We start from the raw sequence: 26,468 nt of genomic DNA on the forward strand, positions 1-26,468 counted from the left end.
CCATCCTCGGTCACTGCATCAGTCAGAGACATAGAGAAGATTATTTGGGTGTCATCAGCGTACTGATAACCCCGCGCCCCATGTCTCCGGATGATCTCTCCCAGCGGTTTCATGTAAATGTTAAAAAGCATGGGAGATAGAATAGCTCCTTGAGGGACCCCAGTTGTAAGGGCCCTCTTATCGGAGCATTCATCTCCCAGCTGCACCATCTGGAACCTCCCAGAGAGGTAGGACCGGAACCACTGGAGCGCAGTGCCCCCGATTCCCACCTCTGCCAGGCGCTCCAGAAGGATACCAAGGTCTATGGTATCGAAAGCCGCTGAGATGTCCAAGAGCACCAACAGGGACACGCTTCCCCTGTCGATGCCCAGACGGAGATCATCAACCAAGGCGACCGTGGCCGTTTCAACCCCGTAACCCGCCCGAAAGCCAGTTTGAAATGGGTCCAGATAATCCGTTTCATCCAAGATCGATCGAAGCTGGATTGCAACCGCCCTCTCGATCACCTTCCCCAAAAACGGCAGCAGCGAGACTGGCCGATAATTACTATGTACCAGGGGGTTGAGGGAGGGCTTTTTTAACAAAGGTTTTACGATGGCCAATTTCAAATCAGTTGGAAATTGCCCTTCCCTCAAGGATGTATTAATAATCCGGTGTAACAATAAAGTTGCTGCCGGTCCCCCCTGAGCCGCTAGCCATGAGGGACAGGGATCGAGAGAACAGGTTGTCTTCCGAACACTTCCAAGGATCTTGTCCACATCATCGGTACTTACCAACTCAAACTGATCCAGTTTAATAAGAGTCCACGGAGGCTCTGGATGCCTCTACCCTAGGTTCTGCTTTAATGCCGGCGTTAAGACCTTCGCTTATCCGAGAGGTTTTATCCGCGAAGAAGTTGTTAAATTGGTCGCAGCAGGCCTTAGAAGGTTCAAGGATCTGGTTCAGGGCAGGAGGGAGCTGAGTTAGCTCCCTGACTACCCTGAACAACTCTGCTGGACGCGACTCCGCGGATGCGACACGAGCACCATAGAACGAGTTCTTAGCTGCTCGTATCGCCTCTCCATAGTCCTCCAAAAGGCGGTCTAGGAGAGCCTTGTCGGATAAGCGTAGGTGTTTCCGCCAGCGGTGCTCTAGCCGTCGCAGGACCCGCTTCCTCACCCGGAGATCTTCCGTATACCAGGGCTTTCGCTTGGAAGCAGGTCTGAGAGGGCGCTTGGGAGCGATGCTGTGTATAGCCCTAGAGAGACCGGTATTCCAGATACCAGTCAGGGCATCAACAGAGTTGCCGTCATTTCCAACCATGAGCCCCTCTAAGGCTTCCTGGAACCTCTCAGGTTCCATCAGCCTTCGAGGGTGGACCATCCTAATAGGTCCACCACCCCCGGGGGGGATCTGGGTAGAAGCCTTGATTTTTGCCTCCACGAGGAAATGATCCGTCCATGGCAGGGGGGAAATATTAGTTATTTCCGCCCACGGATTTTCCACATCCATACAAAAAACCAAATCCAGTGTATTACCCGCAAAATGCGTTGGACCCGTAATCAGCTGGGACAGGCCCATGGCCACCATGGTATCCATGAATTCCCGAGCCGCACCGGATGGAATGTAGTTGGCCACGAAAGGGATGTTGAAGTCGCCCAGGACTAAAAGCCTGGGCGTCTCCAACGTCAGCTCTGCGACCAGCTGTGTCAGCTCGTTAAGGGAGTCCGTTAGCGCACGGGGTGGCCGGTACACCAACAGAATCCCTAGACTGTCCCTAGCCTTCAGGGTCAGGTAAATACACTCGATAAAAGAAGTTTGTCGGATGTGGTTCCTGGTGAGAGACAAGGTGTTCTTGTGGACCAAAGCAACACCCCCCCCCCCGCCCACCTAACCTGGGCTAGTTATAGAAATATGTGTGCCCATTCCCCACCTGCACTCCACATAATACACCAAGAAAAAGTGGAAGGAGCAGTGCAGTGATACAATTACATCTTTCCATTACCATACATCATGGACAGAGGAGTTGCTTTCAGCCACTCTTTGTGGTCATCCCATCAAATTCTACCCTGTTTTGCTTGATATATAAAAGTAGGATAGATATATCCCATAGAACAGATTCATGTTTACAAGATGCATACCAATAGGTAAGATCAATAACACGTCAATTTCTGAGTCATGTTAGATTCCACAATTACTAGGAAACAAGATGCACAGTGACATAATAAGCTATTTCTGCAGACTATGCTTATGTAATAAACATGCAAAAGACTGAACTGTTATCTTGCATGTCTGCAGTTTTCTCTTAAAAATCAAAAGTCTTATTTTATTATCATTTTACCATTTCATCAGAGGTAAGATGCATCAGATGCTCAGCTATTGCAGCACTCTGGGTTGGGTCTATGATCAATTCCCCTTGTGAGTCACCAATGATCAGTTCTGGCCATAAGCATCCCTCTTCCATCTTAATCAATGAAATCTCCAAACTGGGAAGAGATAAAAGATGGACAAGTTGGAAGATCAGAAACATGGGTCTTTTACTGAGGTCTGCAGTGTTTAGTCAATCAAGATGATTAATCTCACCAAGACATTTTGGGCAACTTAAAATATTTAGATTGATAGGATCAGTCAGCAGGCTTTTATTTAAAAATATAAACACTTTCATAACATTCAAATTGTAAGCATAACTTTAAGCAGTATTTTCTCCTGAGGAAGATATAAAAAAATCCAAGGAATAGTATTTCTAATATGCCAGCAGGGACACATGCATGTTTCATGTAAAAAGAAAGATACGGGCTGAATCTCACTTGTCCAAAATGGTTAGTATTAGAAGTGTTTTGGATTTTGGAATATTTGCATACATATAATGAGTAGTCTTGGGGATGGGTCCCAAGTCTAACATTAAATTCATTTATGTTTCATATACTCCTTATACACCATAGCCTGAAGGTAATTTTATACACAAAGTTTTTAATCATTTTGTGCTCTAAACAAAGTTTGGCTACACCATAAGAAAGCAAAGGTGTCACTATCTCACCTATCCATCTGGGTGATTTTGGAATATTTCAGATTTCGGAAAAGCGAGACCAACCTGTATATGCTTCCTCCGACCCCCTTCAGGAAATTTTTCCCCTCGTTCATAAGATCATACAGATATATAACATTCAGCTGAGGCTTTTTCTAACTGGAAATATTGTTTAACCACCTTCATACCACTATTAAACAGCAAGAACAGAGGAAGCTGTTCTGTTTTAAATACAAACCTCTCTTTATCTAGCTAACCCTTGTCTATACTGACTTGCACAGACTGTGTGTCACTTCAGACAAGAGGTATTCCGACCTCTGCCCCACAGTGTCAAGGATCCTTCTAAATGTGATTGATTTTACAGCAGTCCACAAGGCCCTAAGAGATCTGTGGAGTTTCAGATCTCAAACACCATGAGCAGGTTTTAATATTTAAAGAGGGAAAAAGTACCACTTGATTGCATTCAAACAGAGGCTAGGAACAGTTAATAAACATATTCTTTCCACTGAGGAAGAAAGCCTCTCTCACTGTACTCCAAATCTTAAGGACACATTGATCCAATGGAACCATCAGATGGGGACTTGTTTAATGGCAAAGAAAAATACTTTACTTGGCACTTCATGACAACCTGATCATTACAGAGCCACTCTGTTTTACATGTAAATTCATCATTTAGATAAGCTTCTTATGCTCCCTTCCCCACATCCATTATAAAAATAATCACAGGACTTTAAATGCATCTAGCTTTTCATCTGTTAACTCTCATACTGGCAGTGAAGAAAAGAGAAACTTTCAAACATCCCACTTTTCATGGGACTGCAAAAGGAGAAACCGAAAGGTATGATAACAAAAATTACTATGAATGGGCAAAACACAGCTGCAGCATGATTGGTACTATGTTGGTAATCTAGAACAATTCCAAATCAGTTATGAAAACAAGATGAAAACTTCTAACAGGTAACATGAACAGAAATCTAAAAACAAGGAAGATAGGTCCTCTAATATGCACCTTCCCACTTAGTTACCCATCTTCATCTCAGCTGCCAAATTAGACCCAGCATTACTCCTCCTTCTGACTCCCCATTATTCAAACCATCTCTAGTCCCTTAGTTTTTGCAGCTGCACTCTAGATTTAATGACTGAAAATAAGAAGAGAAAGAAAGCCATCAAGTCAAGCATGCTGTTTGGTATAGTGTAAAGCCAGATGCATCTAGTAAGCATACAGTCAAGAGCCTGCCTTCGCTGTTTGCATCCAATAACTGGAATTCAGATCTGAATTTCAGATTTAGTGGTAAAAATATCTTGTAATAAAACATGAATCCCCTTGGGAAGGTGAAAATGTTTACTATCGGTATAATAGCAAACTGTTAGTTCCAACTAAACTAGACTCATTGAATCAATGTAATTTACTTTAGTGTTGACTCACCAAAGTCCCACTGATTCAATAGCTTTACAGTTGTCCCTCCATATTCGCTAGAGTTAGGGGAACAAGACCCCTGTGAATATGGAAAAACTGCAAATAACAAAAACACTGTTTTTACCTGAGAGGACACCTCTCTAGGAATCTCTAGGTCCTCCAGTGCAACACTGTGGTCAATGTCCAACATACACTGACCATAGAATGGCACTGGAGTAGCTACAAATGGTATTTCAGTGCAACCTTTAGTTAAAGTTGACTACAGAGTTGCACTGGAGGACCTAGACAGTCCTAAAGAGAACATATTAATGAAATCTGTGAATAATCAAATACGCAAATATCAAATCTGCAAATATGGAGGGATGACTGTACTCTGGTATGCCAAGAGCACAGCTTTTCTCCTTTTAATCTTCACAATCAGAATGTTATTTTTTTTTTAGTATAGCATCTATGCGAGCTAGGCAGGAATAAATGTCAGGATCTATTGACAGACCCCTAGGCAGTTTCCAGTAAATTGGTGAGTTTCTGATTTCCAAGTGTTTTAACAGCAGCAGCTAAGAAAACTGTTTTGTGACACACACACATACACACACATTAAATGTTTTCCTTTTTCACCTGGCTCTGGTTGGTGGGCTTGGGGTTCTAATAAACAATCCAATAAACCCCAAGTTTCCTCACCCCAATCTACACAGTGTGTACTTTTTGTTTTTATTTTGTTTAAATAATGTATGCTCAATAGAGAGATTTCAATACAGTGTGTGACCTGATCTGGGAGGCTCTTGGGAATATAGAATACAAATCAGCAATCTTTTGTGAAGCTATATGTTAAATTAAAATGCTTTACTTTAGAAAAAAAATGAAAGCCTGTGATCCATATGCAGAAAGTAAATCTGCAAACCTGAGTGTGTCTAAACATATTTTTCCTCTGATTTACACCTGTTTCACTCTTCCTGCATCTTCCCAAATCACACTCTTCTGGAAAGAGGGGTGGGGTGTAATGGGAAGTTTGTGCATAAGCAACTTTAGAGGGAAGGAAAAGACAAGAAAGCTCTGTTCTGGAAAGAGAATTCATTCTGTGAGCAAAACAGATAAAGGTTTTCAAGCCAGACCAGTAAATTACTGCAATGTAAACAACACTGCACGAGGAAATCATTACATGAGAAAATAGGAATAGTTAAAGAGTTCCCATATCTAGGATTAAACACTGGTCAGAATGGTGATTGCAATCAAGAAGTAAGAAGAGTAGGAATGGGAAGGGCTGCTATGAAAGAACTAGCCAAGATGCTAAAGAGTGAAGTTATACAACTGAGCACTAAAGTTAGAATCGATGAAGGCATTGTTTGAAGGTATACACAGTGTTTTACTCAGAAAATTAAAATCTAAGAAGAAATGAGGTGGCGTTATTAGTGAGGAGAGATGCAAATACATGACCAGGGGCAGACTGTGGCAAAGACAATGAAATGTCAATTTAAAAAATTAGAATAAAAATAAAAATAACTCTAAACCAACAATCATGCCAAAATATAACTTAATGAACATCCTTACAGAATAGTGATTCCCAACCTTTTCTATGCCCCACAACCCTAGAAAATGTTTGATTAATGTTGCTCATAAAGAAATGGTTGTGCCACAATATTTGATTCTCCTAATGTCTTGATTGTCAATATTTGATTATCCTTGTCCTGTACTAATAGGCTACCATTAGGACAGAATACCGAGAAATGGAATGGTTTCCAATTGGCAAGGGGGTCAGGCAAGGCTGCATATTATCACCCTATCTCCGTGATGGCGAACCTATGACACGTGTGCTGGAAGTGGCACTCCAGGCCATTTCGCCGGGCACAGGGACCAGGGGAAGGAAAAACAGGCACATGCCTACCCGTTCCTCCTTCTCCCCACCATTTTCGGACCTCCCGCTGTCTCTCAGAGACAGCGGGAAGGCAGAAAATGGCACTGGAGGGAAGGAGCCAGAGGCACGCATGTATGGCTCCTTCTCCCAGCCTTCTCCCGGCGGCGTACCACGTCCTGGGCTCGCTCGCGGCCCTTCCAGCCCCAGACTTCCCTCCAAAGAGAGAGGTCTGGGGCTGGAAGGGCCATGAAAGAGACGAGGATGGCGGCGTGCCAGGTTCTGGGCTCCGTCGTGGCCCTTCCAGCCCCAGACCTCCCTCTGAAGAGAGAGGTCTGGGGCTGGAAGGGCCGTGAAACAGCCCAGGATGGCGGCGTGCCGGGTCCTGGGCTCCGTCGCAGCCCTTCCAACCCCAGACCTCCCTCCAAAGAGAGATCTGGGACTGTAAGGAATCTGAAGGGAAGGGGTGCCCAAGCCCTTCCGTTCGGCTTTCCTTCCCTTTGGCCAAACAGGCCCCTTGGAGCCCGTTCAGCCGAAGGGAAAGGAGGCCGAAGGGAAGGGCCTGGGATGGGTTCCCCCAAAGGGCCTCTCAGAGGCCGGCAAGCCTTGGAGGACGGAGCCCAACGGTTCCCGCCGCTGAGTGCCCTCCTCTGAGGACTGTTTGCCGGTCTGTGACAGCCCAAAGGGACTCTCAGAGGCCGGCAAACCTCGGAGGACGGGCACAGTTCTCCAAGGACTGTTTGCCGGCTTCTGACAGCCCCATAGGGACTCTCAGAGGCTGGCAAACCTCAGAGGACGGAGCCCAATGGCTCCCACTGCTGGGTGCTGTCCTCCAAGGCCCATTTGCTGGTCTCCAAGAGTCCCAAAGGGACCCTTAGAGGCCGGCAAATGCCGGGGGGAGCGAAAAGGGGGACAGAAGCTCTGCCCCTGGCACCCAGCCCCCATCCTGGGGGTAGAAGCCCCGCCCCAGCACACGAACTAAAAAAGGTTCACCATCACTGCCCTATCTATTTAACCTGTACATTGAACATATATGTTAAGCAGAACTAAACTTGGAAAAAGAAGGCATCAAAATGGTAGGAAAAAACAGTACTAAAGTTAGGATTGTCCAACACCATCATTTTTCCAATATCTACATATGGCTGCGAAAGCTGGATTGTGAAAGCAGGACACCAGGGAGCCCTGGTGGTGCAGTGGTTAAATGCCAGTACTGCAGTCACAAGATTGTGAATTTGATCCCAGGCAGGGCTCCACGGTCCACTCAACCTTCTTCCTTTTGTATGTTGGTAAAATGAGTACCCAGTTTGTTAGGGGCAATTGGCTTACACATTGTAAGCTGTTCAAGGAATGTTAGTTTACTGATAAGCAGTATAGAAATGTACTTGCTATTGCTATTGAGGAAATCTGATAGGAAGAAAATCAACTGATCTTAAATGTGATGCTGAACAATTCTACAGATACCGAGGATGAGTAAAAAGACAAGAAATGGATACTAGAATAAATGAAGCCCAGAAGCCAAAATGACTAAACTGAGACTGTCATACTTTGGAAATATCATGAGAAGAGTAAGCCACAGCCCCGAGTCTGCAAGATCTAAGCGTCCGTCGTGTCCGTCACATGCTAGGGGTGAGGCACGTATGGGTGGTGCGCCCTCGGCCAACCCCTAGCATGTGATGAGGGTGCACTATAGGTCCGTCTAGATTGGGCCATAGAGAACCATATTTGGGTGTCATCAGCGTACTGATAACACCACACCCCATGTCTCCAAATCAGGGGTAGGCAACCTGCGGCCCGTGGGCCGGATGCGGCCCGGCAAGGCCTTGGAACCGGCCCCAGCCCGGTCCTGCTGCCGATTGCCGCCGGGGCCTTTGGGGGGCAATTGTCTATAGAAGCCTCAGAAACATGCATTTATACTAACATTTTTTTTAAATATCAGCAAATTTTTTCGCGTGTCCTCCATTTTTTTAAAAAAGTATCTTCCATTTGAAATTTTGTCCTACATTTGTCCTGGTTTATTTATATATTTAATTTTTTAAAAAAATATTTAATTATTTATTTTTTGGCTTCGGCCCCCCAGTTGTCTGAGGGACAGCAACCCAGTGTCATGCCCAGCCTGGAGGATGGCTTGGAGGACTCAGAGGATGAGCTAGAGCCCCTGGGACCTGAACCTGTAATGGAGGAGCCAGAGCCCCTGGGGCTTGAACCTGTAATGGAGGAGCCAGAGGCTGGCCCTAGTTCTGCTGGAGCAGAGTCTATGGCCCCTCCAGAGGTTCAACAGCCAAGTTTGCCTGGTGCCGAGGCTGTGGACATGGAGGAGGATCTGGGCAGTGTGCCTACCTTCAATGAGTGTCAAGCAGAAAGAGAGGGCCTTCGAAGATCTCGGAGGCTTTATCAGAATCGTGTTCGTAATCAGACACAGCTGAAGGCCGGCTCCTTGCCTTCTTAAGCACCTGGAGCATGTGTGGTTCTTTGCCAGTGGATATCTGACTCTTTTAGAGGAAAGACTCTGTCTCTGGCTCCTTTGGCTTCTTGTCTTGACTACCTGGAAACCTTGACCTTGGACTGCTTCATCGACCTGCCTATCTGCTACCCTGAACCTCGGACCGTCTGACAATTCTCTTGGTAATCCCTTTTGCTAGAACTACTGTGAATCTCCAGGACTGTGTAGCTTACACTGACTTTGCTGTGCTGGGAGGGGGTTTGTTTGTTTGAGAACTAGCTGCCTTATCAGCCCTTTGGCTGCTTTCCCGGACACCCAGCCCCCGGCTCAAAAAGGTTGCCTATCCCTGCTCCAAATGATCTCACCCAGCGGTTAAAATGCAAGGAAGTCCAAAGCAGAGAGTGGTCTCTACTATCTAACAGTCTTGGCAGTACCCAACAGTCTTGGAAATTATGTTGAAATCAGTTGCTAATATGCCTGTAGAGTTAGAATGTCCAAATGTGACTGCATATGTGGATAAGCTTCCTTGCCTGATAAATAGACTGAGGAAAATATGAAATGCATGCAACCACAGGAAAAAAACCACATAAACTGATTTGTTTTGAAAGTTCACATGAAAAGAACCCTAATTTAGTATAAGCTTTCAACCATAACAACTTTCAGTGCTGTATCCATTTCATGAAACTGACTTATACTGAATTAGAAGACCCATCTGGAGGACCAGTTTTCGCATCCCCAAAGTCTGCAGTGTGTCATACAGTGGCCATCCCTAGCCCTACTTAGAAATCTGGGCATTGAATACCAGACACTTTCTTCAGTTCCTAAACATGAAAAACCATTACTACACGTTTATTTTCGAATGGTTATATCGGGAAATACTGTTAAAGCATGTTTGTTGTCAAAGCTAATCCTCACAAATGGCATAATTGGCTGTATTGAAAGCAAAAGCTAGCCAAATTATACTGGAACACTGACAGCTGAAGGAGACATACTGGTGACATGAACAGCATTAAAATACTATTACTTTCAGCAAGTGAATTTAGATAAAGTGATTTGTAAGCAAAACAATTACAATAAAGTATTATTCATTTTCCATGTTTCAGATGATCACACTTTAAGAGAATGCATACTCCAAGTGATATATTCAATCTCACTGTGATAAATTCCACCAACATTCTAGCAGTAGTTAGTCAGAATGCAGAAGCTGGATAATTTTAGTCACACCATCTGTTCAGCCATAGGTTACCTGAGTGGTTCTAGACCAGTGGTCCCCAAGCTTTTTTGGGCTACCGGTCCCTTTCTTCTTGGGCGACAACCCTAATACCCCCAATCAGGGACGTAGCTAGGATTTTAGGAAGGGGGGGTCCAGACTAAGTGCCACCATTATAATGGGGCTTGGGTGCGGCGGCGCAGCAACACACACCATTCATTTTTCTAATGGAAGGGGGGGTCTGGACCCCAAGAACCCAACCCCCCCGGCAACGTCCCTGCCCCAATGCTTATTTCTTGATATTAACTTTACTGCTTGTTCAGCAACCAGCTGTCCAGTGGCATCTACCTCTTTCTCACCTGTGCTGGCCTTACAGCAAAAAGAAGGCTGGCTGGCTGGTTGGCTGCTTTTCCCAGGGTGACTGAGTGCAAAGTGAGCAGCAACCAAACAGCTGGTTGAGGAGTGACCGAGATAATTATTATTATAAATATTGTGTATAACATTTCTTTCAGGCTATGTGTATAAGGTACATGTGAAACATAAATTAATTTCATGTTTAGATATGGGCTCCATCTCCAAAATATGTCCTTATGTATATGCAAATATTCCAAACCCCACCCACACCCCAAATACAAAATCAAAACCACTTCTGGTCCCAAGCATTTTAGATAATGGAGTCTCAACCTATATTATCAGGCATTTCTACTTAGGGCTTGGAAAGAATCCCTTCTGAGCCCTGGTGAGCAAGTGTTGGATAAGATAGGCCAATAGTCTGATTTAAAAGGCAGCTTCCTACATTCCTATGCTTCTTCCTCTGATTTTTTTTTTTATCTGTGTCCAGGATCTCTTGAATAGCATGGATCTCTGGCAGGAATAGGAAAGAATCCTACTGAAACTCTGCAGAATGGCTGACAGTCAGACAGGCTAGAAAGACCAATAAGTTGATGCAGTATTAGGCAGCTTCCTCTGTCCTTAAGCTACTAAAAATGTATGCCTGATTGGCCTGAGGGATGCAAATTGCTGGAATTGCTGAACTGAGAGACAAATCGAGTTTCAAGTTAACAGCTGGCTGCAATGTTAAATATTTTGGAAATAGCCTATGCTTAATCTTAGCCAGAAGGACAAAAGCTAATAGAGTTCCTAGATGGCTACGGTTTGAATTTTTATAATTGTGACTGTTTATTTTATACACTAATGGGACTGCTGTACCAACCAGCATAAAAGTAAAAAAGATAATTATATTCCTACTGTAGGGACATATTTTATGAATAATTCCAAACCAAGAACAAATACCCTGGAAGAGCTTTAGCCTTTATAGGAACTCTGGTCAAATTCCATCCTCTTTCTAAGGCAACAAAACAATCAGCTTTAAGTTAGGCTTTGTGTGACCACCTCTCTTTCCAAAAATCACTCTGGGGAGAAAAAGAGCCAGCTTTCCAGGAAAAGAAAAATCAAAAGAAGTATACTCCTGCTTGCTTAGTAGTGGAAAAATTGTGCTTTTCTTTAAGAAAAAAAAAGTGTCTTTCAGCATTAAAAGATGGTTAGCCATGGGTCATTCATGAAGACTACCAAAAGACTAATTTCCTCTTTACTGTCACAACAACACTTTGAACTGTGCCTGGAAACAGACCAGCCAGTGAAGCTCTTTCAGCAAGGGAGTTATATGCGTCCTATAGCCACGCTGTACATCTTGGCCATTATGGCCAGGGCACCAGAAGAATTTTAGCAACAAACCAAGTAAACCAAGCTCCCTTCTAAAGCTGGAGCTGGAGAGGGAAGAACTGTACAACAGCCAGAATGAACACCTCCTGGTTCAGCAGGTCAAAAGTTGGGAAGAAGTTGCTCATTATAGTCAGATGCAGGAGTACATTAGCTATGAAGAGCAAGTGAAAATGTACAAGTATTTTATAAGGATGAAGGACAACTACTATATTAATTAAAACCATTTATGAAAATTCAGGGAGCTGCCTTAAACCAAGATACCAGTTTTTGTTCTTTTGAGGAAGATTTTTAAGGTCAGATCCTGTGCTAGCAGGACAGGAAGGAAATCTTCATCTCCTCTTTCTGCTGGAAGCCCCTGTAAATCTTATTTCACAAGATGGGAGACCTGTGACAATTACACATAATGAAGTATGGGATGCTACTAGAGGATAGGGAAAATCCATCAAAATCAGCCTCCGCTTGTGGAAAAAAGAATCATGGTCAATTTAAGCAACCCCCCCCCCCAAAAAAAAAAAAAAAAAACAGGCACTAATCTGATCCCATACCACTGTACAGGTTTCCTAGCACCCAGGAGAGGCTTCTTAAGGCCATCTAGAGAATATCGTAAGAAGCAGATGACTTACTTGCACAAAGCTTCTCCAACTAGCATTAGATCCAACCCATTTTCCCATTATTTTGCAACACAGTGCTTTTGAAACTTTCCTGATTTTCAAAGGCAGCTTTGCTTGCTAGGAAGGTGTTCACATAGGAGAGGACAAAGAATTCAGGATTTATTCTAGGCATATGCAGTGATATTGTAGTTGTCTTAAAAGTGGCCATGGAAGGAGACAGTGCTGTTGGCTTCTGTAGCTCTGGTACAAAAAGGCATAATTTCAAACTGTTAAAATCTTGTTCAGTGCAAAGGATCGGATGTTCAGAAATTATCAGCTGACTGGTGTGTCTAGAATTCAATTCTACCTTTGCTTTACTGGCCATGTAGGCTTAACTTTAATAACTAGATCAATTATGTAGTACCAGGGAGGGTTTTCTCTCAGTTCCGTCACAATCACAGGTATGTTTGGTTAGAACAGAATATAATCCTTTTAGTGGCTGCTTCTATATTGTGGAACTCCCTTCCACAGGAAGTCTGACTGGTTGCCTCCCTGCTGTCTTTCCACTGGCAAGCATTTGGCTTTTAATTTGTTGCACCTGATACAGATAGGGGACGTATTTCTATTTACTATGTTTTTAAGCTGCTTTTAACTTGTGCATTTTAAACAGAACTGTGGTTTAATTCTTTTAACTTTTGCAGTAATAGTTTTTCCCCACATTGTACCTTGTTTTAAATGGTTATGAGCTGCTTTCAATCCTGTGCTGAGATAAAGATGGCATATAATTTAAATTAATTAATTAACTTTTTATTAATTATTATGGATAATAATGAATTATAAATGAATTATTTGTAAATTAATCCATTTAATTAATTAATTAATTAATTAAACAGCACTCATTACCTATTTTCTTTTATGAGCCATGTGGAGCTTTCATGGTCAATCAGTGAAAAAAGGGAGCCTTCTAATACAGGGTGATCTTTCAGCGACACGCTAAGACGATTGGGAGAAAAATGCACTTGGATATCATCTTTGGTGAAGTTTTCACATAGGTGAAAAGTGACAGTCAAATCATCTTCAGTCTGTTGCCAATAGTACAGAGGCTCTACACAAGGAAACATAAGAAGTAAATATGAAATAGGTTCCAGATGAAATATGAATTAAGTATACTTGCAAGAGTTATCTGTGGAAGTATGTTAATAAAACCAGCTGTTTTCACATTGAAGAAAAAAGCAACTAGAAAATAGTAGTTATTGGAGTGTGTTACATTTATATTCTGTCTTTTCTCCAATAATGTCAAGGTGATGTAGATCAGTATTACTTAAAATGGTCTATGGATGGGGTGCCAGTCCATGAAATGTGGTCCTTTGTGAGTTTCCATGAAAAAACCAATTGTAGCCAATGGGAACAAATATGGTATCAGTCCCTAGCATGCTGAGAAAAAACAGTACATGTTCCTCACACCAGACAAACAAATAAACAAACAAGCTTCATACTACCTAAGCAGTGTCTAAGGGGTTTACAACTGTAAGCTAATTTGCCCCCAACAGTCTGGGTACTCATTTTAGTGACCTCGGAAGGATGCAAGCCTGAGTCGAGCTTGAGCCCTTTTGCTGGTCTTGAACTCACAACCTTATGGTTTTGAGTGAGTGGCTGCAGTACAGGCATTTAACCACTGCAGATGGTTCTCCTATTCATTTTCCTTTACAAAAACCCTCCATACCTCTTATCATCCTTATTGCTCTTTTCTAAACTCATATCTAAAATGAGGCACCTAGAACTGAGCACAATATTCCAGATGAGGCCTAAGCAGCACAGAATATAGTCAACTATTACTTCCCTTGACTTGAAACCCATGCTTCTGCTAATGCTGGCTAAAGTACCATTAGCCTTCTTTGATGCAGCATCACACTGCTGGCCCATGCTCAATCTATGATCAACAATAATCCCGAAGTTTTTTGTGGGTTTTTTTTTGGGGGGGGGGCTATGTGGCTATGTTCTAGAAGAGTTTATACCTGATGTTTCACCAGCATCTGTGGCTGACTTGGAAGAGAGTGGATATATATATATATATTCTGTATTTACTGTGTTATCCTGGGTAAGGAGGAGTGATTCCCATATTAATCTGTGTATTGTTCTGTTGTTGATGGCAGGGCCTCAGGGTGGGAGGATATGCAAAAGAGGATTAGTGTCTGATAATTGGTGATCACTGGGAAAGCCCCTGACCCTGGGTGGTTTCTCATTTGCATTTGGTGAGTGCTGATTTTGCTATTTTGCTGGACTGGTAGCCAAACTTTGTTTACTTTAAGGGTCTCTGTGCATTCTGACCTGATAGTTGTTGGCACGGGCCAGAATTTCAGTGTTTTCAAACAACATTTTGTGCCCAATATGGTTTATAATGTGTTCTGCTACTGCTGACTTTTCTGGCTGACCTAGTCTGTAGTGTGTCTCATGTTCCTTGACTCATGTTTGAACACTGCATTTGGTGGTCCCTATGTAGACATGTCTGTAGCTGCATGGTATGCAGTAAACTCCTGCGGCTGTGAGAGGATCTCTCCTGTCCTTTGCTGAGCGTAGCATTTGCTGTATTTTCTTGGTCAGTTTGTAAACCATTTGGAGTTTGTGTTTCCTCATCACTTTCCCTATTCTGTCTGTGACTCCTTTGATGTATGGTAAAAATACCTTCCCTTTGGGTGGTTGCTTATCTTCGCTCCTCTGGTTTTTTCTGGGTCTGGCAGCCCTTCTGATGTCTGAGCTGGAATAACCATTCGCCTCTACAGCCCGTTCAAGGTGATTTAATTCATCTTCCAAGAAAGGGGGTGGGTGGGTTTCACAGATGCGTTACCAGTGTTTTGATTGTGCTTCTTTTTTGTCCTGGGTGATGGTTGGAGTTCGTGTGCAGGTATCTGTCTGTATGTGTAGGTTTTCTCTATACTGTGTGACCCAAACGTTGGTTAGGTTTGCAGATGACTAGGACATCCAAGAATGGCAGTGTTCCTTCCTTTTCTCCCCCCCCCCCCCTCTCCTGAAATCACTATCTTCCCCATGCCTATAGTACATTATCATCCATAAACATCATTAGGACTACTGGAATGCACATCACAAACTAAGGGCATGACCAAGTCATACCAGATGCTACAGAATGGGGAACAGTTGTCACTTTTGACTGCAATTATCTGTATGCTGCCAATTCCAACTTTAGAAGAATTGTGCCTGAGAAACAGAAAAACTACTGAAATTTCCTGCTAGTATGAGAGGTCACTCATACAACAGAGATTGGCTCTGATACATGGGACAAGCATTTATTCACACCATGCAGACCACATCCTGTGCTTCCAGAAAATACCAGAAAAACAACTGAATTAAAAGCAGTTTGAAGACATAGCATGGTGTAGTGGTTTGAGCGCTGGAGACCAGGGTTTGAATCCTGACTCCGCCATGCAATAGCCACTGAGTGATCTTGGGCAAGTCACACTCTCTCAGCTTCAAAAGATGGCAATGTCAACCCCCCTCTGATGAAAGTTGCCAAGAATATCCCATCATAAGTTTGCCTTAGGGTCACCATAAGTCAGAAATGGCTTGAAGGCACACAACAACAACAAAGACACATCGGTAAATAAGTACACCAACCCATTGGAAGCAATTCTTGAAGTACGCTGTCAATTGCCAAAAGCTTGCCTACAGAAAGACAACAAGCCAGCCTAGCATCCTTTGCAGGGAAGTTCTAAACCTGGGAACAGCTATGGAGAAGGCCTTTCATTAGCAGATTTGGCTAGTATGTCAAAATGATATAACATGGAAGTCAGCAACTTCCGGTATGTCTGGCAGCAGCTCTCCGGGATGCAGGCAAAAGTCTTTTGCAGCCTTGTCTGGAGATTCGAAGGAGTGAATCAGGGACTTTTCACATGAATAAGGCATGCTGCTATACTGTTAAACTATGGCCCTTCCCAGTTACAGCCTGGCACAAAATCACAATCATAATTCATAGGCCTTGCCATGGACTAAAACCCATAGCTCAGTCAGCTGGATGGAGATTTACCCTCTTAGAAGCAATTGAGGTTAAAATGCATGTTACTAAAGTGGGTCTTTGGCATCTGCTGTGGTTTGATTGCAGGACCCCCATGGACACCAAAATTTGTGGATGCTCAAATTCCATTAAATACAATGGTTTAGCGAAATGGTGTCCCTTATGGAAAATAGAAAAATCAAGGTTTGCTTTAATTCAAGCTGTGGATGGTTGAATTCATGGATAAGGAATTGGTGGATACGGACGGCCAACTGTTCTTACATGCACCAAGTTGAGTTTCAGCCCCAAATGCTGACTTCTGTTAAGATTGTGAAGTAGCTTTAAAGCTCTGTAAGACACATACATACCTCTACTCTCTACCATTTGTGGACAAGCAAAAAAGCCAAAATTTAGAGGAGACAATTTACATAAAACAAATCTGTGCAGGATTATCCTGTTGTGCTGTCAAACTATCATCCCAACTACTCCCTGTGGCTTTAGAAGCCAACACTGTTTCTTCTAATCAATTGTATGAAATGCTGTGCATGTGGAGAAAGGGAACAGTAATTTTTTCTAACCCCCCTGCATGTTATCAGTTTATATCTTCAGGCATGGCCTTGTTAATCTGCCATATCCTGGGGTAAGAGTCTGCTATATCCTGAGGTAATGGCGATCAAGCTGCTCAGCTTTCATTCAAGTAAAAAGTATTTTGTTCATTTCTGAAGTTGGTTGCTGCATAGGTAACTTTAAAAGCCTTCTCCTAAAAGTGAATAACTGCAATGAATGCACAATGCCCTAAATTTTAATACTAATGTATGACTTTGTTCAGATTCCCTAATAAAAATTGTAACAAATAAATAATTTAATTGGGTGTGGGCAAAGTGCAATTTGTGGGTAGCATGGACTTTCCAAGTCCTATTTGCAGGCCTCCAGAGCCCTACAAATGTTTATATATATATATTTTAACGACATTAGAGTTTGCTGAAAAAATGCACTACAATCTATAAACCACTGTGATGTAGCGGTTTAAGCACTGAACTACATACATCTCTGGAGAAAAGGGTTTGAACCCCTGCTCAGCAATGGAAACCCCCTGGGTGACCTTGAGTAAGTCACATTCTCTCAGCCTCAGAGGCAAAGGCAAATCCCCTCTGGACAAATCTTACCAAGAAAACCCGGTGGTAAATTCACCTTAGGGTCACCGTATTTTGGAAATGACTTCCAGAAGGCACACAACAACTATAAGCTAAATGTATTCCATTAATGGGGAAGGGAAATAAATGCATTATGGATCAATCAATATCACAGTCACTTTTAATTCAATGTTAATAGTAACACATTAAAGTCAATTTAAGTACATTTATTTATTTGTTTTTAAAATGTGTCCTCACCATTAACAGGAAGATCTTGAATTACTAATTGAACATTGTGTAGTGTCTCCCTACAGTTTTTTGGATTTACTTGTTATAGATTGTGGCATATAGAGGCGGTTCTTCCCATCCATAGATTTTTTTTTTATCCACAGATTCAACTATCCAGAGCTTGAAAACATTTTTAAAAAATATAAATTCCAAAAAACAAACCTTGATTTTGTCATTTTAAATAAGAGACACCATTTTATTATGCCATCATATTTAATGAGACATCATATTTAATTGGATTTTGGTATTCACAAGGGGTCCTGGAACCAAATTTTAGCAGATACCAAGGGCCCACTGTAGAGCCTTGTACTGACAGAGCCTATCATGTCTAGAATACTGAACCAAGGAAGGTTCGGCTGGAAAACTCTTTCCCATCATAGCCCTGAAGTCTTTCCATCATCATATAGAATACTTTTTTTTTAATTCAAATAGGCTTTTGACAATAGGTGATAGCTGAGGACAAGACCTGTTACCAGCTGAATGCTTACTTTTCCTTGTAATGTGTATTTTCAATTCTGTTTTTAATTTAATTTTAATTGTTTGTTTTGTGTAATAAATTGTATCTTTCTAATTAATGTTACTGTGAGTCACCTTGAATCCCATGTTTGAGCAAAAGAGAGAATATAAATCCAATCAATCAGTATTTGAGAGATTAGACTGTGGAGTTCAGTACATCAGTAACCTTTACTTAAACTTAAAATAAGTACATCAAATTAGGGCCACAACTCTGAAGCCAGAATACTTTTTGGAAGGTGGTTTTGATGGCCTAAGATAGGGAGACACAAAAACTTTTAACCTTTTCAATGTCATCTGATTGTAAACACGTTTTCTACATGGCAGCTTCAGGACAAAAGAGATGGCAATGGAAGAAAACAGCTATGGTCAAATGCAAAGTTACCTTTCTTATTTTCTTCTGCTTTCTCCTTGTCACTTTCATCATACTTGCTCTCACTGTCCTGTGCAAGTGTGTAAGGCTTGTAAGAGATAACCATTAGTCCATCACCACTCGGTTCTAGAGCCGCATAATGAGGAACTGACTTTCCCTGAAGTACTCTCTGTTTGCAGATTTCATAGCCTTGATCACCTGATTAAAAACAAACAAACCCAATTTGAATGTGTTGATTATCCTGTTTTTAAAAGGGCAAATATTCATTGAAGAAATTGATTTGTTTTCCCACCATGCTTAACTTAGAATGTCTTGATCATAGTCAAAGTCAGTGCACAGATACTGAAAGAAATGTCTTAAATTTCCCTGTATAACACAATATTCTTTGCATTAAGAAATGTAAAAGATTTCTTACAATTTTTTTTAAAAAAACTTACAATTTTTCGTGGTACCAGCATCCACCAGGATAGGTTAAAAAAGAACAAACTGAAAATCCTGCCCACCCTAGTCTATTCTGCTCAAGCCATCTTTGCACATAGGTAGTGTTGGAACTCTTATGACCCTCACCTGCAGGGTTACAGGGAGGGCTGTTTCTATGCAAATGGTCTCCAGAGTAATTGTGCTGTTCCCACCTAGTAGCACTGATGTTATTTTTAAAGCTTGAAATGGGCTGCTGTTTCACTCAATAAATGGGAGTCAACCTATTGAACATTCATTCTTTCTGTTATATTTTACAATCACAGAGTTGGCAGAGACCACAACGGCATCCAGTCCTGCCATACAGGAATACACAATGAAAGCACTCCTGACAGATGGCCATCTAGCCTGTTTAAAACCCTCCAGAGGAAGAGACTCCACCACTCTCTGTATATCCCACTATTTGACAGTATATCCCACCATCAAACAACTCTTATGGTCAGTGGTTCATCCTAATGTTTAGATGCAATCTCTTTTCCTGTAGTTTGAATCCACTGCTCTGTGTCCTATTCTTTGGAATGAAAAAAAACAAGCTTGCTCCATCCTAAATATTACATTCCTTCAAATATTTAAACAGGACATCCCTTAAACTTTGTTTCTCCACGCTAAACATATCTAACTCCCTATGCCACTCCCCATAGGATATGGTTTTCAGACCTTTCACCACTTTGGTCGCCCTTGTCTGGACATGCTCCAACTTGTTAACATCCTTTCTGAATTATGTTGTCCAGAACTGGATGCAGTATTCCAGGTGAGGTTTGATCAAAGCTGCATAGAGTGGCACTATTCCCTTGATCTAGACACAGTACTCCTATTGATGCAGCCTGGAATTGCATTGGCTTTCTTAGCTGCTGGATTATATTACTGACTCATGTTCAGCCTGTGATTCACTAAGACTTAGAGATCCATAGTTTTTTGTGGGTTTTTCGGGCTATGTAGCCATGTTCTAGCAGAGTTTCTTTCTAGAAAGAAACTGCTAGAACATGGCCACATAGCCCGAAAAACCCACAAAAAACTATGGATGCCGGCCATGAAAGCCTTCAACTTTACACTTAGAGATCCCTTTTGCATGTACTGCCATCAAGCCACGAGTCACCAATCCTATATCTGTGTATTTCATTTTTACTGTCCAAGTGTAGTATCCTACATTTCTCCCTGTTGAAATTAATTGTTAGTTTTGGTACAGCTTTCCAGTTGGTTAAGGTCATTTTGAATTCTCATCTTGTTACTCTGGGGTACTAGCTACTCTTATTTGGTGGTGACTAGTACTATGTAGCATACATGGAACACCTCCCCACCCATCCTTTTGGCATCCATGCTAAAACTAGAATATTAAACTTCTATTAAATGGCAAATTAAATTTTGGTGTCTCTGCTCTAGTGAAATATGAGATTTGTCTTGTTTCCAAAGTGGATTCCTTGGACTACTGCAAAAGATCAGCAGAACTAATCTGAGAAGTAACTCTCTGTTGTCAATCAAAAATTAAAAGAAAAGCTTCCTTAAATATTCTAATTTATGATGATAACCAGACATGTCCAGTTAGTGTGGCCTTAAACTATTTGCAGACAACTTTGTGACATCTACATTCATTTTTACAATGAGAGGCAGTTCTGTAATCACAATGTAACCTCTTAAACCACTCAGGAAGGCACCTTGACAGGTTGAAGGATCCTACAGTGTAGCATTTGATGCAACGTAAATGGCTGTAGTTATAAAATGGTCAAGTACTTCTTGACCCCAGTGTTCCATCCAATAGTTTCCAGGCCAGGGCTGTGTGCACACCAAATGCATGAGGAGTCTCATACTCCTACATTTTCTCATTAATGCTGAATGCAGTCTGTAAAGTTGGATGACCTCATAGAGATGTTGTAGTGAAAATGAAACTTTGTGAGTGAGAACAAAGAGGCCTGATTGATAAAGGCTAGCTGCACAAATTGTTTTCTTCCTAAAGAAATCGATACACAGCTCTTTCAGTAAGCCAGAATAACCTTGTTGCCCCTAAAGAAAAATAGTAATACCTCAGTCTGCTAGATGTTTGCTGGATTTTTCCTTTTTACATTTATTGTTTGTAATTAAAATAATTTTCAGTGCATTCTTGAGAGAGTAAACATTATTGTGTCTGAAAGAGCTAAGAAAATGTGTAACATCAGATGCCAACAATAGCTGCCAGACAGAAATATAAAGACAGCATTAATTTTTATTCCAAGGTTCCTTGTATCAGCAGGTCAGCTATTTTACAAGACAATTCCCCAGCAACAGAGAAACTCGGTTCTAGGCAGCAAGAACTGGTGCCTGAAGGCATAAGAATGGGGGAGTCAGATCAACACTACTTTGATCTTGGTTATCTTCTATGTGAGATGCACAGGAGCTATGCACTCTGTTTTGTTTTGTTTTTTAAGTACAATTCAAAGAAAGATGGTAGTAACAGTGATGGGAATTATCAAAATATCTGTACTATGGACACTACGGTCCTGTTTTTGCCTCTGGAATTCTGAATTAAAAATGCACAGATTGCATGGTGTAGTGGTTTGAGCACTGAACTGTGATTCTGGAGACCAGGGTCTGAATTCTAACTCAGCCATGGAAACTCACTGGGCAGCATACCTGGCTTTTCTGCTCCAGTAAAAAGGTAAAGGCATATGTTTTCCCTTGACATGAATGTCTAGTCGTAACTGACTACAGGGGGCAGGGGCTCATCTCCATTACTAAGCCAAAGAGCCAGTGTTGTCTGAAAACAACTCCACTGGTAATGTGGCCAGTATGACTGCACAAAACACTGCTACCTTCCCACCAAAGTGGTACCTATTTATCTATTTGCATTTGCATGCTTTTAAACTGCTAGGTTGGTAGAAGCTAGGACTAGTGACGGGAGCTCACCCCATCATGTGGTACTTGGGCCTCAAACGGCCAACCTTACAATTGTCAGAACTGGCATCTTAACCACTAAGCCACCGCATCCCATTGTTCCAGTACCTAACCAGAATCAGTGGAATAGCAACTTTATAAATATGTATGATTTTATGAGGTGTTTTTCCTTACACAAGAAATCAAGTGAAATACTCACCCTCCTTAGCCATTTTCACAACTGTAACCCATTCCAAGGAAACGTGGAAACCACTGCCTTGTACATCCAATTCATCTTTTTCAACACGGAGAAGTAACACACTCACTGAATGTGCATCTGACTGCAGGAAGGAGATGCTGTGAACTATAATGAAGGGAGTCTCAAATTCTCCACTGAATAGTATCTAGAGGAGAGAAAGGTTCTTGTAAGCTACTGAAGTTTCTGAATGCACAACACATGCTTCCAATCAAACAAGAAACTCAGGGTTAAAAGAAGATTATACTACTACAGAGAGAAAAAGATGACATCCCAGATTTCTAGTTTGTTTGTTGTCAAGAATGCTTTGATAGCAACCTTGTGCCTGCTCATACTGCCCAACTTCAACCTAGGTTTCAGGTGATTAACTACTTTTAGGGGTCATACTGATGAGGTACATACCGTAGTAACTATTTTAAGATACCCAGGCAGGCCATGAGGATGATTATTTGAGGCATTTAAAACTTGCTTAAATTTTACCATGCTTGGCCATTTTTTTCATCCTAAATTATTATCTCTGCTCCATTTTTACATAGACTTTACACCTACATTTTAAACAAAAAATGTGATCAATTTGTTCTTATGAATTTCACACATAGATTAATTTCAGTTAGTCCAAATATATAATGAATTACTAGGCAATATATGACTTGCAACAGAAAAGATGTAACACTGACAGATAGATCCACATTTTCCTTTCCATAATCAGGTTATGGATTTGCAAATGAAACCTGAGGTATCACCAGCTTTAATGTCAACATAGGTAGAATTGGCTGCAATTGTTCACTAACAGTAATTTGCCACAATAATTCCCCATGGAACAAATGTTTTGTTGCTAGAGTTTCCAATCTGACATATAGCTTTAGTGAACAAGTGGTTGGCATCACACCAAGCAGTATGTCCACATCAAATTGAAGACACTGAAACTCAACCATCAAGCTCATATTTCAATTACATCCTTAGAATCTACCCTTAATGTGGACTCCAGGTCAGAATGGATCCAAGTGTTTTCTTTTAAAATGTTTTGGAAATTCATCACAGAGAGTTTCTGAAGGCGCCTCTCCAGAATGAACTCTATGTAGAACATAACTTCTTAGCCACACAAAGCAATTGTACTGAATGATATTAAATGGATACAATGTAAGCAGCAAAGAGCATGGTTTTGGTTTCCTTTACCACTGTCAGATAGCCTCTAATCCCCTTTCCAATTGGACTTGTCTCAAGTCTTTTTCTAGTCATTCAGCCACCCATAAAAGCCCTTTAATGCTTGAGCTCCATGGAGAATCAAGTATCCCATGCTTTGCTAAAAAGGATGCTTAGTAACCTAGCCCACACACATCATTCAAAGAAACCTTTTTTGACGGAAGGAAAATGCTATTCCAGTCAAAAGCAAACTCCATCTGAACAATCTTCTCAAAGAAAAATTCACCAAGATCACTCAACATCCAGAAATATAACCAGCCTACCAGAGCCAATGCTCACACTATCCTAAAATGCTCTACAGAAGGGATGGGATTGGCCCATCAGACATTTTAGAGTACAAATTCCATAATAACTTACAACTGGCCATGCTAATTGAAGCTGCAGGGTGTTGGGAGGCCAAAACATAGATGGGAGGAGTTTCCCCAGCTCTGCTTTGCTTGGTTGGGCTGACTACAAGTCTCTTGTCCACTGTACTAATCCAGCCCCAAGGCATATTGTGAATCTTTAATGAATATATTACCAGCAGCTCAACTTATTCAGTGGAAGAAGTTCAACTGCTCAGTATTATACAAGCTTCCAACATATAAATGTAGTAACATTGACATAGTGTTTCCTCCTCAAATTTCAGCTCACCCACAAGGCGGGCTTAGGCACAACACTGTATAATTTCTCTGAATTCCCATTTTCAAGAGAGAGGAAATATTGACTTATACAACACTGTAAAGTAAATAATAAACACAAAGCTCACTGAACTCTGCAAAGCATTATATAGCATTGCATGTTACAAGTACTACTAGGTTTCTCGCTGTGAAGCAAGGAAGAACAATAGTTAAAATTTCTGTCTTGTATTATTCTCTCCAAGAAATGGTTGAGGTAATCATTTCTGGTGAAATTGCTCAGAGAATTTAGGCTGTTGGGAAATAAGACAAGCAAAGAGGATTTGTCAATGCTCAATAAAACTACTTCTGGGATACTATTATGATCAGTGCCATCAAAATTCAATGTATGTTAATATGATATTCACAAATTACTTCTGCTGTATATATTAATATCTAATTCTCCCAGTGAGTTCAGTTGCAAATTTATGATGTGTGAACAAAATCAAATTTCACATTTCAAGAAACAACTAAATTACAGAACACACTGAAAGGCACACTTCAAAGAAGATCAACCATAACAGACACCTTAGAATTTATTTCTAAGGTTCATAATCCTTTACATTTAATGTCTTTTAATTTGCTTCATTTCTTGTCAAGTACAGCTTTGTCACAAAATAATTGACCTAGGCCCTTTTCAAACTGGCCTGAAAGGCCAACATGGGGGCAGAGTCGGGGCGTAGTGTCCTCACAATGCATGCCTGACTCTGCCCCCCCCCCCCCGGGAACCCTGATGCTGCACGATGCTCCACACGGCATCATAGTGTGCCTCTGGCGCTGCGTCCAGATGATACAGCGCTGAAGGGGCACCAGACAGCCATGCCACAGTGGCTATGGCACACTTCCAAAGGTGCAAAAAGGAGCCGCTTTTTGCGCCCCTGAAAGATCGGATCAGGGCCACGATATGAGGTTGCCATGGTCCCGATCCAGCTAGGAAAGGGGAGGTCTGTCGAGCCCCTTAGTACCATTACATGTAACAGGAGAGGCCACTAGTCAGTAGAGGAACAGCAGTATTACATGCAAAGGTTCTACTCATAACACTGAAGAAGTGCTCTTAGCCAGAGTGGGCAATACTGAGATATCTATTTAACTTAGAAGAAGGTAGCCTCATATGTAAACATATCATTTTGAGTAAAAGACTTTCTATTTGCTATGTTTATGGTCTCCACTCTATTGTTAATCCCTATTGGAGCAGATCCAGTGAATCAGTGGGATTAATAAGTGTTGACTCACCATTCAATTGTTGATTCAATACGTCTTCCCTAACTGAGACTATCAACAGCATTCAGGTCCACTGAGTAAAAATTCTAATTTGAGTCATCTGCATATATCTGTATTTACTAAGCAGATGTGCAGTTAACCTCACTATGCACACACAACACCAACAGCTAAATAGGAGACCACAGAACATTTGGAGAAACTCAGTATCCAGTGCAAATGTTAGCAGCCCTGCAAAGTCTTGACTGTGGGCAGGAGCAGACGGGCGGGAATGAGCAGCCTGAGGCTGCTCCAGCTACAGGTGGCCCGGGATTGTGGCAACGGCAAAGCATGCTCCCAAACAGGGCAGCTGCCCCAGGACTCAAGCCAGGTTGCCGGGAGCTGAATTATCCTGGCTCCTTTTTGCTCCAGTCAAAAAGGACCGGAGTGCGGCATTGAAGCAACTTCAGGTCATTTTGGGGGGGGGGGGGGGGGATGTGTCATGTAAATGCCATGCCCCCAAAGCGGCCAGAAGTTGTTTCATTTGGTCCGTCTGTTCTGGGCCTATGATATCACACTGCTGTGTAGAGGGACTCCAAGGGCCTATGAGGACTCTGGGAGTGAATAAGCCCCCCAACCTAGTTCCCAATTCCAACTTTGGCATGTGTAAGGAAGGATAAAGACTCACTCCATTTCCCTGAAAGACACTGCTCCAGTTCCTGAGCTCTCTGAGGTTCAGTACAAAGTGAGGGAGACTGTTCACCTTTCTTTAAGGTTCAGAATTTTAAAAATAAAATAAAATTGCCTCTGGCTCCCTGTTGAAATGAAATTTGCCCAATCAGAGGTTGTATATCTGAATGCTAGATAGTGAGTGACACTACAGTGAGTGGCTCCTGCCATATGTTGTTCTAGTAAGCTTCACATGCATTATGGAAATTCCTCAACCCTGAGCTGTGCATGGCTTCAACTCTATGTAGGTTCACACATATTTTTTCAACTTATGTAGTTTGGATTGATTTTTGTTTGAAAATTAAAGAGCCAAACAGACTGCCCCTTTTAGTGCCAGATCGGGGCCACGGCAACTACATGCCTCGGCCTTGATCTGGCCTTTCTGCGGTGCAAAAGGAGCCACAAAAAACTGTGGAAAGGGCACCATAGCCACCAGAGAAGCGCTGAAAAGCTGTGGTGCCAGCGGCTATGGTGCTTTTTGCAGCTCCTTTTTGCACCGCAGAAACGTCAGATCAGGGCCGAGACATGTAGTTGCCATGGCGCCGATCTGGCGCTAAAAGGGTC

The 26,468-nt window shown here is 42.0% G+C and overlaps 1 protein-coding gene across 1 annotated transcript in view; it reads right to left on the bottom strand.

The window, feature by feature from the left end:
* The window catches only part of LOC149317578 (nudC domain-containing protein 1-like), a 69,931-nt gene that overhangs the window by 30,440 nt on the left and 13,023 nt on the right, over positions 1 to 26,468 (bottom strand). Inside the window, exons 4-7 of the mRNA XM_089517844.1 lie at positions 22,084 to 22,267; positions 18,555 to 18,740; positions 13,133 to 13,334; positions 2,321 to 2,465 (exon numbers count right to left, since the gene is read on the bottom strand). Of these exons, the coding sequence (XP_089373970.1) occupies positions 2,321 to 2,465; positions 13,133 to 13,334; positions 18,555 to 18,740; positions 22,084 to 22,267 (717 nt within the window). The remainder of the gene's footprint in view (positions 1 to 2,320; positions 2,466 to 13,132; positions 13,335 to 18,554; positions 18,741 to 22,083; positions 22,268 to 26,468) is intronic.

Source organism: Sceloporus occidentalis, unplaced genomic scaffold (genome assembly GCF_023333645.1).
Source record: "Sceloporus occidentalis isolate IW3139 unplaced genomic scaffold, rSceOcc1.0.p SCAF_3, whole genome shotgun sequence".
Classification (NCBI taxonomy): Eukaryota; Metazoa; Chordata; class Lepidosauria; order Squamata; family Phrynosomatidae; genus Sceloporus; species Sceloporus occidentalis.